Genomic DNA, 12412 nt, shown 5'->3' with positions numbered 1-12412 from the left:
TTTGCCACATGGGGGATCACAATTAAACTTTCAATGCAATTGAACGTTGAGCTGAAATTACAGATTCACTCTTGGCAAATTTCACAACACAAAACACGTTACGCTCAGGAGTCGCCATTTTGCGTAGGTGACGCTGCAAGCAAACACAAAAACAAATCAGTACTCGCACAAGCGCTTATCTGAAACTTTTTGAGTTACTACAGTAGAACCCCGATTATCCGTGTTAATGAAGGGGACGAGTGAGTCGGATAATCGAAAATCGCGGTTAGCCGAGTCATGCTTGCCTCAAAGGTCATTAGCCCACAGACAGCCATCTGTGGACATTCGGAGATTACATATTATATACACATGCTTTGTGTGCGTGTGCGTTGTTGACATAGAAGCGGACTGCTTAGTGCTGGACAGCAGTGGTTTTTAAGTCTTTCGTGTGCGGAGACGTGGGCACGCGAGTCGTTGTTGCACCGAGGTGTGTGACTAGCCGCCCGCCAGTCCGAGGGCCCAAGACAGCTGATAGCTGCCAAGGTCACGCATTCTTTTAATCGCCCGTAAGCGACGCTGCCACACTTCGCTCATTGCTCTGTTGTCAGTAACACCATCGGGCTGGTTATTGTTTTACAGAACGACTGCCTTCAAAATTCTTTTCGAGATAAGATTTTTCATACCAGTGCATTGAGACTTGATTTGTTGGTTTTGAAACGGTGTCTCTGTCTCGTATAATTCACGGTGTTTTTAACCCCCTTTATTTATATGAATTTAAAATGTTAGATTTTTTATTTTTAGTTTGCTGAAGGTGGAATTAGTGCAAAAACGGCCTATTATGACTTAGTGTTGCAGATGGGTCGGAAATCTTATAACGACCACCTCTCTATAACGACCCTAATCTCGGGAACCGTGAGGGGTCGTTATATCTATTCTCCGTTCACTCTTAGCTGAGTTTTGAAATAAACAAACACCGTCGTATCACTGTGCCGCGTCAGCAAGTGATAGGCTGAATTTATCTTGCGTGCCAAGCACTAGTTGCAACACACACACTTCCGTACAGTCGGTGCTCATAAAATAACGGAGAAGTAATATAACAGGAAAATGGTTCTTCTGTCAAGCCTAGTTTTTTTAAAAAAATTACGTCTGCTGTGATAAAATTACGCCACTTAATGCTACACCCTCCGACCTTTTCTGTTGAAACCATTCAAACAAACAAGTGTCCAAGCTGCTAAATGTGGATTCGTTCATCGTCTTGCGTTTATTTAATCCACTTGAAGTGTCAGCCTGTGAAGCAAACTGAAGGATTTTTTCGCGATTTTTTATGATGTCGCGCACTGTTGTGTTACCGACATTAAACTCAGTCGCAAGTTTGCAATCGTTTCTCCACTCTGAAATCTTTCTATAATTTTTGTTTTGCTGTCGATGGACAGTACCACTCGCTTTCTTTTCTGTTCATTTGATGACATGATGAAATGTTACGCTCAACACTTCCGCACAACACAACAGTATAATCCGTCGGAATGCAGATCACTGTTACAATACATAAAATTATCACCACCTGACGCTTCAACAACGTACACTAATGGAATGGACTGTCTCCATGCGCCGGGTAATCTCTGTGGCACGGCGCCGTGCTGCGCGCGGGAGTGTACAGTCCGGTCATGCGGACGTGGAATCGCGCACCAGTGTATAATCTATTCACGTAACATGGAACACAAAAATATTATGTACATACGTATGTATGTATGTACTAGTTTTTTTTTTTTAACTTTCTGTGTATATAAACATAACTGAGTCAAAGTACTTTGACCAACATACATTTTGCAAAGTATTTTAACATTTACATACATTTTGAATCATTGGTTATATGTAACTAAAAAATTGGACTTGATGGACATAAATCGCGGTTAATCCGCGAATCGGATGATCGAGTCGCGGATAATCGGGGTTCTACTGTATTTACTTCTGACTTTGAGCCAACACTCTTAACAACGCTTACAGTTGATGATAATGAAACATTCTTTCAAGGGCATGCTGTATTTGGCGATCACCCCGACTGCTCAACGGTATTTCCTGACCACTTTAACTTCCGAGACTTGTTTCCTACGCCTGTGGCAAACAGGGGCGTAGCCAGGGAGGGAAGGGGGGTTTAGGGGTTCAACCCCCCCCCCCTAGCACCAAATCTTTAATTAATTTCTAATTCATCACTCAAAACAAATTTCATATTAAAATTAATAATAAATTTTTTTACCATTACAATATTTTAAATTTAAGTACCGAAAACTGCTAAAAATAGCACTATTTTACACCTTAAAAATCCAAGTTTTTCCCGGGGGGGAGGACCCCCCGGACCCCCCCGCTTTAATACAGGGGGGGCCCGCATGCTTCTTAACAACCTCCATACACAAATCCTGGCTACGCCACTGATTAGAGGTGGGTCACAAACAAACTTCTTTACCGATCCCGTGACCGATACCAAACATAGACAATTCTTTTTGTGAATCACCACAGTTGCAAAGTACCCGGACCCCACCGCTTTACTAGCGGGGGAGGGGGAGGGGGGCGAACACCCCCCCCCCCCCCCTTCCCGGTGCACAAATCCTCGGCTACGCCGCCGGCGGCAACCCCGGGCAGGACTGGGAGCGCTACCGTTGAGCGACATGTTGAGCACTTCCAAGAAGTTGCCCTGGGCGGCGGTGGAGTTGACGGCCCTCGGGACCAGGGCGCCCTGCTTGCCGTGGTAGCCCAGCACCGTGCCCTGGTAGTCCGTGAACAGCCGGCGCAGCTGCACCAGCGTGCAGCACCAGTCGTCGTAGCGCTCGTTCTGCACGGCCACCCTGCCACGAGCACGCCACGGTTCACAGACGAGTCACTGATTGCGGAACACGACAGAGTGTCAACGAGAACGAAATAGCACACACACACCTCGTTATTGCAAAGTGACAAAATTTATGGTCCCTTCAGGATCCTATCATTTACACACGTTTCGACGTCGAGTTTAAAACGTTTCGAGTACCCAATTTCAGTTCGTGCACGATACCCGCTTCCGTGCAGTAATTAGATCCAGTTAAAAAAGGGCTTCGATTCAATCGATATATATTTTCCTGTTGTAAGGGTGGCGACATCGAAATTATATGTTGGCTCACGTGAGATAAATAAAGACGTAAGTGAATGAACACGAACAGGTGATTTTGTCATTCCGCTGCGTCCGGAATACTTTCCGTACGAAAATGGAATGGATAAGCAGAACTAACACTTCTTCTGTTGTCAGCACATTCCTACTAACACTCGTCATTTTTAAACAACAACACACTTTAATGTGTTATAAACAACTGCCGTTGGTAATAAATCTTGTGCGTATTTTACTTTCTATCCGTTTCCAACACGATAACCGTTTCCATGCAAGTTTTTCCCTCTGCTCAATCCCATTCCATCCCACAATTTTGGTGTATCGACCTTGAAACTCATAACGTTTTGGAACCCGTTTCCATTTCCATGGACGTTTTCGAATCGGTAAATGTTCTTAAAACGTTTTAAACCCAACATGGAAACGTAGCAATTGTTTGACTGTATTTGTGGCTGTGTGTACATTAACACACACACACACATATATAGAGAGACAGTGAAAAGGGAGGGGAGGGAGAGCGAAATGATTCACTGACTCACTCATCATGAGATCTCCGTAACTATTGGACCTATTGACTGGAAATATTGCAGGCATGTTCTTTCACTGAGTAGAGATCAGCTAAGAACGGATTTTATGAACATTCATCCCTATGTGGACGTCACAGTTCACAAACGAGTCGCGTAAAGTGTCCATGAGAATGGAAAACAACACTCCCAAACTTCAGCACGGTATTTCACACATGAGTTACCCTTTTCGCAATACACAGTGAAACCTCATTGAAAAAAACTCTCATTAATATAAAGTGTTTTCACAGGCCCTAGAAATTGCATAGGAGTTACAGTGCTAAGATAAGCAAAGATAAGCAACTGCATGACGTAAAAGATATTAATACAAATATCTCTGGATTACATGAAGTAACAATGTGTAGTTACAACTATAATACTGATGACATTGCTTTTGGTTTCGTGTACTGGGGACAAAAGTTATTAAATTTTATTCTTTCAACATAATATGTAACGGTTCGTTACTTACAAAATAAAAAGATTTAAAACGTTGATTGTAGTTTTTGTTTTATTCTTTCCAATTAGGATGCACCGAAAAATCCAGAACACTTTCAATGTTTCATTCACTCGTTCCACACATATATCTGCCCGTCGAAAAACTGCTGGTAGCTCGCATGACGAGAAATTTACCGGAAAATAATCGCGTAGATTGAGTCCTTCAGTAATGTTTCACTGCAAGTACAAAAAAAATGGGACGACCTCGAAGAGGACCGCACCCAGCGAAAACGAATTCCGCCCCGAGCCAACATGCCTACGAAGGTGGCCGCAATTTCTAATTAAGTTATATCCAAAACGAAAAAAAAGAAAATTAGGTTGATTTAAATATAGGCCTGGCTCCGACCACCAACGTGAAATGATCTCTTCGTAAATTACATGATAATTTAGCGAGAAGCCATCGAACGCGACCTACTCGTCCAGCGTTCGACAGACGACTGGTGAAATCTGGTCACCCTCTTCTCCACACAGGGAGAAGTCACCTGACCTCACCGACCAATCACACGCACGCTTCATTCACTCTTACAGATACAAGCCAATTACAGAACAAGTTACAACACATGAAAAAATCTTTTACACACAGAACTCTGGACTTCCCCTGATCTGTCTCTTTTCAATTTCACATCGAAATCGGGGACTTCCATTCTCGTTCTCTCTCCCACACCGTGAGAGAGCAGTTATCACACAGTTCCCATGCAGTGGGGGAATTACCGTCTTTATCTCGGTTGGCGGGGAAGCACTGTTCCTTTCTCACTCCCACTTACAGACCTCTCATGCCTCTCTTTCTAACCATCACACAAGCCCAGACACAGTCCCGTGATTTATAATTATATTACAACACGTTAATAAAATTTAAGAACAATAATTATAATACGTATTACTTTACAAAATTAAACTTATTGAGAAAAAACCTGAAACAGTAGGCCTAAACAGGTAAAAATCTAGTACAACGACTTATTTGTGAATAATTACATAAACATTACTAATGATAGAAAATGTCTGTTAAAACACAAAATACCTTCTTAAAAACATAGCAAGTGAAAAATATCAACCCTAAAATATATAACAAACGGTAAAATATCATTAGAAAGACTTTTTAAGAAATATTTACATTCATGAAAATAGTTTAAAAGAAAAATTATTTAATTAGGAGGGCAGGGTTCTGCAACATTACAAATAGTGATGTTAGGGATGGTGATTTTTTGTTTCCGCGAAATAGATGCGAAAATATGCTAAATTATATTTTTTCCGCTATAAAATGCAAAATCTAGACTATTCCGAGATAAATTAGAAATCAAGGTAAAAAACGTAGATTCGTCTTCACTCTACACAATTTATTTACCAATTGTATTTTGTTTCAGTTCAGTATCAAAAGAAACCATCATTTTATGGCGTATTCAGCACAAGTATCTTATTGTCACGTCATTCACAACAACTAGCTGGAAGATTGTCCGTCATCTTGCAGAGTACAAGTTTTTAGGCCACCATATTGCGACATATCTGCTTCGCCGCGCTAACTATTGTAAGTCCCATTTTCTGGCTGTGTTTCACGTGAAAGCCACGTTCTTGTGTAGTCTGTGGAAGGTGGTGTGTTTACACATACGTGCATACTAGTGAATGTGTTGTATACTGTTATTTCAGGTGGTAAAATTGGGACGAAACGTCATTTCCATTCGCGATCGCATAAATGAATACAAAAGTGAACAGTTCTACGAAAGTGATACAAATATTTTAATGTGCAATTTATGTAATCGCCGTCTGGAGTGGAAAAAAAAGATGTACTTGAAAAGCACATTAAATCTGAGGGACATCAGGCTGCAAAAAAAAGATTCACCGAGAAGTTGGATGAAGGAAAAAAGTCAGTAGAACGGCAAGCAACGTTTCTGGCATGATCGAAAACCAAAAGAAGGTGAAAATTGAAAAAACAAGTTTCAATAACATTATTTGTGCACTCTACATCAACTATGGCCATGAACACGGCTAAAATATATTTATTGTAATTTTAACATTTTAAGTATTCAATTTATTGCACTTATTCACTGATTCACTCATCATGAGATTTCTGGAACTATTGGACCTACTGACTTTTAATATTGCAGGCATGTTCTCTTACTGAGTAGAGATCAGCTAAGAACAGATTTTACGAACATTCACCCCTACAGGGGTAAGAAGGCCGAAAATCAACAACTATTGGAGTTTGCAGGGGTGTCCAAAATACAGTTGTTTTTCTTTATTTTAAAACCATTAGACCTACAGACTTGAAATTTCTGTTGAAGTAAAATACATTTATCGGTGAAATGTTTTCCCGATAATCGACCACTATGAGGGTCTGCTGGGATCACACGGGACAACTGTACGTGGCTCACTCTAGTCGGCATGCAGAATACTTTACCTTGACAGACAAAAAAAAATCTTTGCCATAGAAAGTTCAATAAAAAAATATATATATACAGTGGCATGGCCAGGATTTGTGTATGGGGAGTGTTAAGGAGCATGCCCCCCCCCCCCCTCTTGTATTAAAGCGGGGGGTCCGGGGGTCCTCCCCCAGGAAAATTTTGATTTTAAGGTGTAAAATAGTGCAATTTTAGCAGTTTTCGGTACTTAAATTTAAATATTGTAATGGTAAAACTTTTATTAATTTTTAATATTTTTAATATGAAATTTGTTTGAGTGATGAATAAGAAATTTAAATAAAGATTTGGTGCTAAGGGGAAGGAGGGTTTGAACCCCTAAACACCCCTCCCCCCCCCCCAACCCGGCTACGCCCCTATATATATATATATATATATATATATATATATATATATATATATATATATATATATATATATATATATATATATATATATATATATAAAAACCTTCTTCTACCAATACCTATTCCCCACATGTGATCGGGAAGTCTCCCTTCTACGACCTTGCGGGCAGCAGGTTGAACACCACCGAGCCAGACAGCCGACCCCCCAGGACGACGGCAGCAAGCTGCGTGTTACAGCGCGATGACTGAGCGGACTGTATACGATAACGATTACAGATGCCATTATAATACGACAATGTAACCGTGAGGCTACACCATAGTACTACTCACCGCCATGGGCGTCGCAACCGGGGGGGTGACACGTCCCCCCCAATAATAAAAGTCTTCAATTTCGTCCCCTCCAATAATAATAGTGAATACAATCACTTTATTACTTATGTTTGTGTACATGTGCGAAATATTCTTAACACTGCTGCGGCATTTAAGCGTAACATTCAGGTTTCTCCTGATGTTTAAATTAATGATTTTGTGTGGATATAGCAACAGCAGATATGTTAACTGTGTTTTTACAAATTTGTTCTCTGAAAATATTTTTTATAAAAAATAAATTATATATTGCAACCAACTATAATTAGAATATTTAGGAAAGAAAAATGCCTAAAAACCACCTTTTTGCACCTTCAAACCCCAAATTTTCCCGGGGGAGGACATCCCTGATCTCCAAGGGATGGATATTCCTCAAACAACTAAATCAATTGAAGTCCTCCCCCCCAAAAAAATATATCCTTTCGACGCCCATGCTCACCGCCATGATGAAATATACGACTGACTTCCGGCTGGAAGTCCAGGGCTGCCGACTATTGGCGGAGGATGCTGGATAATGGTTGCCACTACGCAGCAGCGCGGGAAGTACAAGCTTGAAGTGCTCGGAGACTTGTCAGAAGCACTGATTACGTAGAGGTCTACAGGGCCGGTGCAAGGTAAATTGGTGCCCTAGGCGAAAAACCTTAATGAACCCCCCCCTCCCCCCCCCCTTCCTTGCAGGACACACCAAAAAATTTTTTTGGTTTCAAAGTACATCACGTAAGCCTACGATTTTGTCAACAATTAAATGAAACCAGGCTTGTTTTTTTTTTTACTTATTAGTCATTACAAATCATAAACAAGGTCACTGTGGACTTTAAATAATTACTTATATCAATATGAACATTCCAAACTGATATAAAAAATCCATTTTCATCTAATTTCGATAATCGTTAAACATGTTGTATCAGGTGTTATGTGTCGTGCTGCGCCGCCCCCAGCTACTTGGCGCCCTGGGCGGTCGCCTGGTTCGCCTGTGTGGACGCGCCGGCCCTGGAGGTCTAATCAGTGTTACCTTTGAATATATATACTGTATAGAAGTCGCCAGCCCAGGTTAAAATTTCTAATACGGTTTTGAGGCAGTTGGTTAATTCACCGCCGCAATCGCCAACCATCTCTAGGGCATCGACTTGTGGTGGTCCCTAGCGGACAAGTGCCGAACTCTTCAAACACCCCTTCCCCCTCCCGTTGAACGACGTTGAGCTTTAGTGAATGATGGATGAGGGGTGCGGGGAATGACAGCGGGCGACAGTGCTGCGCTCTAACGTGTAAATAACAACTAAGACGATACAGGGCGTTACGGCAGCGCACTGCAGCGGTGAAGTTCCCAAGCTGCTCATCATACGCTTCTGAAAAACGTAGAGTAAATCCTATCCACTCGCGACTTCTATAGATTATATATATTCAAAGGTGTTACTGACACGAAATCACACGCGCTAACACACGGCCCGAGCACTTGCGAGTCACCTGTAGAAGTCCTCGTAGAAGCGGCCCTTGTAGTCCTGCTGCAGACACTCCCGCATGTGCTCCGGGAACTCCTCCAGGTTGCTGGCGGCGTAGAACGTGCGCGAGAACAGCACGATCGTCACCTCGTGGTTGCTGCCGTTTTTCTGCGCGGGAGGAACATCACGTTACGCACCCCGATCTTCGCGCGACAGTAACATTTCATTCTGAAAAGGTTGTACGAATAGGTACTGCTATTCTGACGAAACAAAAATGAAACAACAAAAAGAGAACTTTTGTAAAAAATGAAACGAAAACTAAAATCCTTCAATAAGGTTCACCTATAAATAACATTGATTTCAGTGCTATAATTAATTTCCACTTATCGAATATGAAATAAAAAAATTATTTAGTTAGGCTAATGCAACTTGACTCGAATACTGAAGTGTGTCCCGCTCACAGTTCAAGGCACACATCAAAAACCGAGCTACTGGCTTGGAACTAAATTTAAAAAAATATATATATATAATTTCTAAAAAAAACTCATCAAAATCCACTTACTCACTATCGTTGGTTTCTCAGAGATTACTGAAAATACCTAACAGGAAGCTCCAATGGGACCAGGTCAAAAATATGATAAGAACTTCAAATGATACCCAAAACACATTTATTACAGAAAATCGCGCAATACGACCAGGGACTACTGGATACAAAAGTTGCACAGTTTTCTGTACCAAGATGTAATTGCCACAACCTCTCAGTAAACCTCAACTAATAAACCACCTTCAATCTTTACACCCTGTACACACAAGTTAACAAACACCTAAAATATAAATACATAAGTGTTTAAAGTCCATTTGGACAATTTGCATATTTATAGAGTTTCAAGTTCTTTCCATAGTCCTTCTCCTTCCTAAACCAACACATTACTTTCAAAATTTACTACATGAAACATCTAACATTCTCAAAAAAAAAAAAACTTAAATTAATAAGAGTTCAGATTATTGCAAAGAGTTCTACCATATTCACAGAACAGGAATGTTGCCAACGTACAGGAATGTTGCCAACATATTTTAGAGCAAGATCTAACTTGACTTTAAAAAATAAACTAGAGCCAATGGGCAGCATACATGGCGGGGCGTCCGACTAAAAGCACTGCTCCGCCCAAATGTTCTTTCCCAGGATTTGCGTAACACGCAAAAAAAAAAGACGTTAGCATAGCGAGTCTCGCACTCATGGTTTTTCATTACTAAATAAAATAAGGGAATCCAAACTAGTACAGTACATAATTTTAAAAAATTCTTTATTTTAAAATTTTAATTCAGTGACACTGTTTAATGGAATTTGTTTAATGAAATGGGGAAAAAAGTATTCTGAATGTTATGTTATCGACTGCACTGCAAATAGTATTCCTATAGCCCTGTAATTTGAATACCAGCTCCTGACCAGAAACAAAAATTAAATTTTCAGAATTCAGTAATTCATGTCCTATGGTTAGCAGTACTGAATGAAAACTCCAACTGCTGTTTTATTTTACATCTCACTTCCGAAAATCTAGATGACATTATACCAATATCTGGATGACCAAGTTTCGCTCAAAAGAATTGAATCACATCACTTTGTACATAAAAGTGATATGAATAGTTGAATTATATCACTGTGTTCATAAAAGTGAAATGTATACCTAGTTGAATTATGTCATGTGTCTATAAAAATTGTATATTTCATTTATATCTCTGTGTGCATAAAAGTGATATGTATAGTTAAATTTAAATTTAAAATATAACTGTTAAAAGTACTTATATTAACAATGAACAGAATGGTTAAGGGGATTGGTGCACCAGCATCGTATTAAAAAAAACAATATATTTGGGAATTATTCAGCTGCTAGAGAAGATTTGAACCATTCTGGTGTAAAATTTATTTTTTTATTTTTTTATTTTAATTAAGTTATTGCTGATTTTCGGGAATTTTTTAAATTCAAGCTTTATTAAAAAACTATAAAGAATTCAGTGGTAAAACTTTCGCAGATAAATTTTCAGACACGGGAGATATGACTGTGACCATTATTTTATCTGTAATCATTATTAATTTAACGTATTTACAATTTGAATTCTAATAAATGAGCTGCTACGAAATTGCGTGATATTCATCTGCGAATTTAATAAATTCGCGTTTTCATTTGTAATTCAAACGCCTACATATATGTCGGCTGAATGATTGACTTTATTTTAGTCTTAAGCTTATTGCAGTCGGACCTAAAGTAAAAACGTAGCTGTAGAAATTTGAGCAGCGTGCAAGCTCGGATACGAGGAATTATGGAGCGCGCTGGACAGTAGTGACACCTTGCGACAGTTTTTCTAACTTTTTGCAGCCTGCCACAGCTGTCTGCTGTTTACGAAGGGGAGATGGGATTTCGCGGGAAACTGATATGAAGATCAACGTACTCATTTTCAGTAGATAAGAGAATATGTTTGGTCTAGCTCGGCTTATAATTGAATGGTTATTCTCTGTTATTATTTAGCACAGTGATTTAGTTAGATGTTTTTTGTTGTAAGCGTGAGATTTATTCAGGAATAAAATGCCGAAGAAACCTCCACCAAGCAGAGTACACAAAAGAACAAAACTATCGAAAGCCATTATAGCACTTAGAAAAAAGAATAAAGAAAGATAAGAGATTATTTTATTATAGCTTTTTTTTATCATACATTTATTTTTCAGAGTTGCGTATGTACAACGCGATGGACGCGATGCGACAACAGAAAGATGTGTAAAATTGTAAACATGTTTTTTTTTCCCAGCAATGCGTGAACCATTCATAAACTATACTCAACATGTATCCGTATAATTACGTTTGAATTTTTTTTATGACAGGCATCAATGTTAACAAGTTTATTAAGCCACAGACTTTTTTCAGAAAAATAAGTGTAGCAGAAAACACTCAACATAGTCTCACACAAAATCAGTTTACATGAATGCAGTTTTAAGAAGTAAGCTACGTAAATAATAGTTAAACATTATTTAATATCTGCTGGTAACGTTTCCAAAGTATCAGCTTCGCCTTCATTCACGAACAATATTCGTGAGCTTATTTATTTATTTTGCTGGCGTTTCGTTGGTGACTGTTGGGACTGCAAAATTAGTAAACATTTTTCACCCTATCCTGAGTTAAATCTAAGTGTGTGCGGTTAGATGAGGACCTAGATATGTCTCAGGCTTACGCCTTTACACTCTACTCATGCATTAACCATGCGCGTAAGGGCGCGTTGCCATTGACCTGTAGGATAGTCTCAACAAACCTCTACGGACTCGAAAAATGTCACCTGCTCATTGGCTACTTGACTTGTGACAACTGTTTGTTGTAATGCCTGTGATTCATCGTTGATTTTGTTGAGGAGTTTTCAGTGATTCAGAGCCTCCCATTTAACTGTGGCCGTATTGAAGAAGCAGTACACATGTTACATGCTTGAATTCATAGCGAATGGAAACCACAAATATTTACTGATGTAGTGGTTGGTAAAAAAAAAAAAATATATATATATTATTTGTATCACGTCCATCGCTTCGCGCCATGTTGGCTCCTATATTATATGGATTTACAAAATATAACGAATCATTTACGACACTTAAGATAAGGTGTGTAGGATTTTAAGAATTCACTTGAATTAATATTTAAGAACA

The 12412-nt window shown here is 39.4% G+C and overlaps 1 protein-coding gene across 5 annotated transcripts in view; it reads right to left on the bottom strand.

The window, feature by feature from the left end:
• The window catches only part of LOC134540856 (GATOR complex protein Iml1), a 146379-nt gene that overhangs the window by 121117 nt on the left and 12850 nt on the right, over positions 1–12412 (bottom strand). For all 5 annotated transcript variants that reach the window (XM_063383859.1, XM_063383861.1, XM_063383863.1 and 2 more), the window contains exons 6-7: positions 8756–8898; positions 2632–2819 (exon numbers count right to left, since the gene is read on the bottom strand). In XM_063383859.1, coding sequence (XP_063239929.1) covers positions 2632–2819; positions 8756–8898 — 331 coding nt within the window. The remainder of the gene's footprint in view (positions 1–2631; positions 2820–8755; positions 8899–12412) is intronic.

The sequence above is a fragment of the Bacillus rossius genome, chromosome 17 (assembly GCF_032445375.1).
Source record: "Bacillus rossius redtenbacheri isolate Brsri chromosome 17, Brsri_v3, whole genome shotgun sequence".
NCBI lineage: Eukaryota > Metazoa > Arthropoda > Insecta > Phasmatodea > Bacillidae > Bacillus > Bacillus rossius.
The sequence above is the reverse complement of the archived record's forward strand: the minus strand, read 5'-3'. Positions and strand labels throughout refer to the sequence as shown.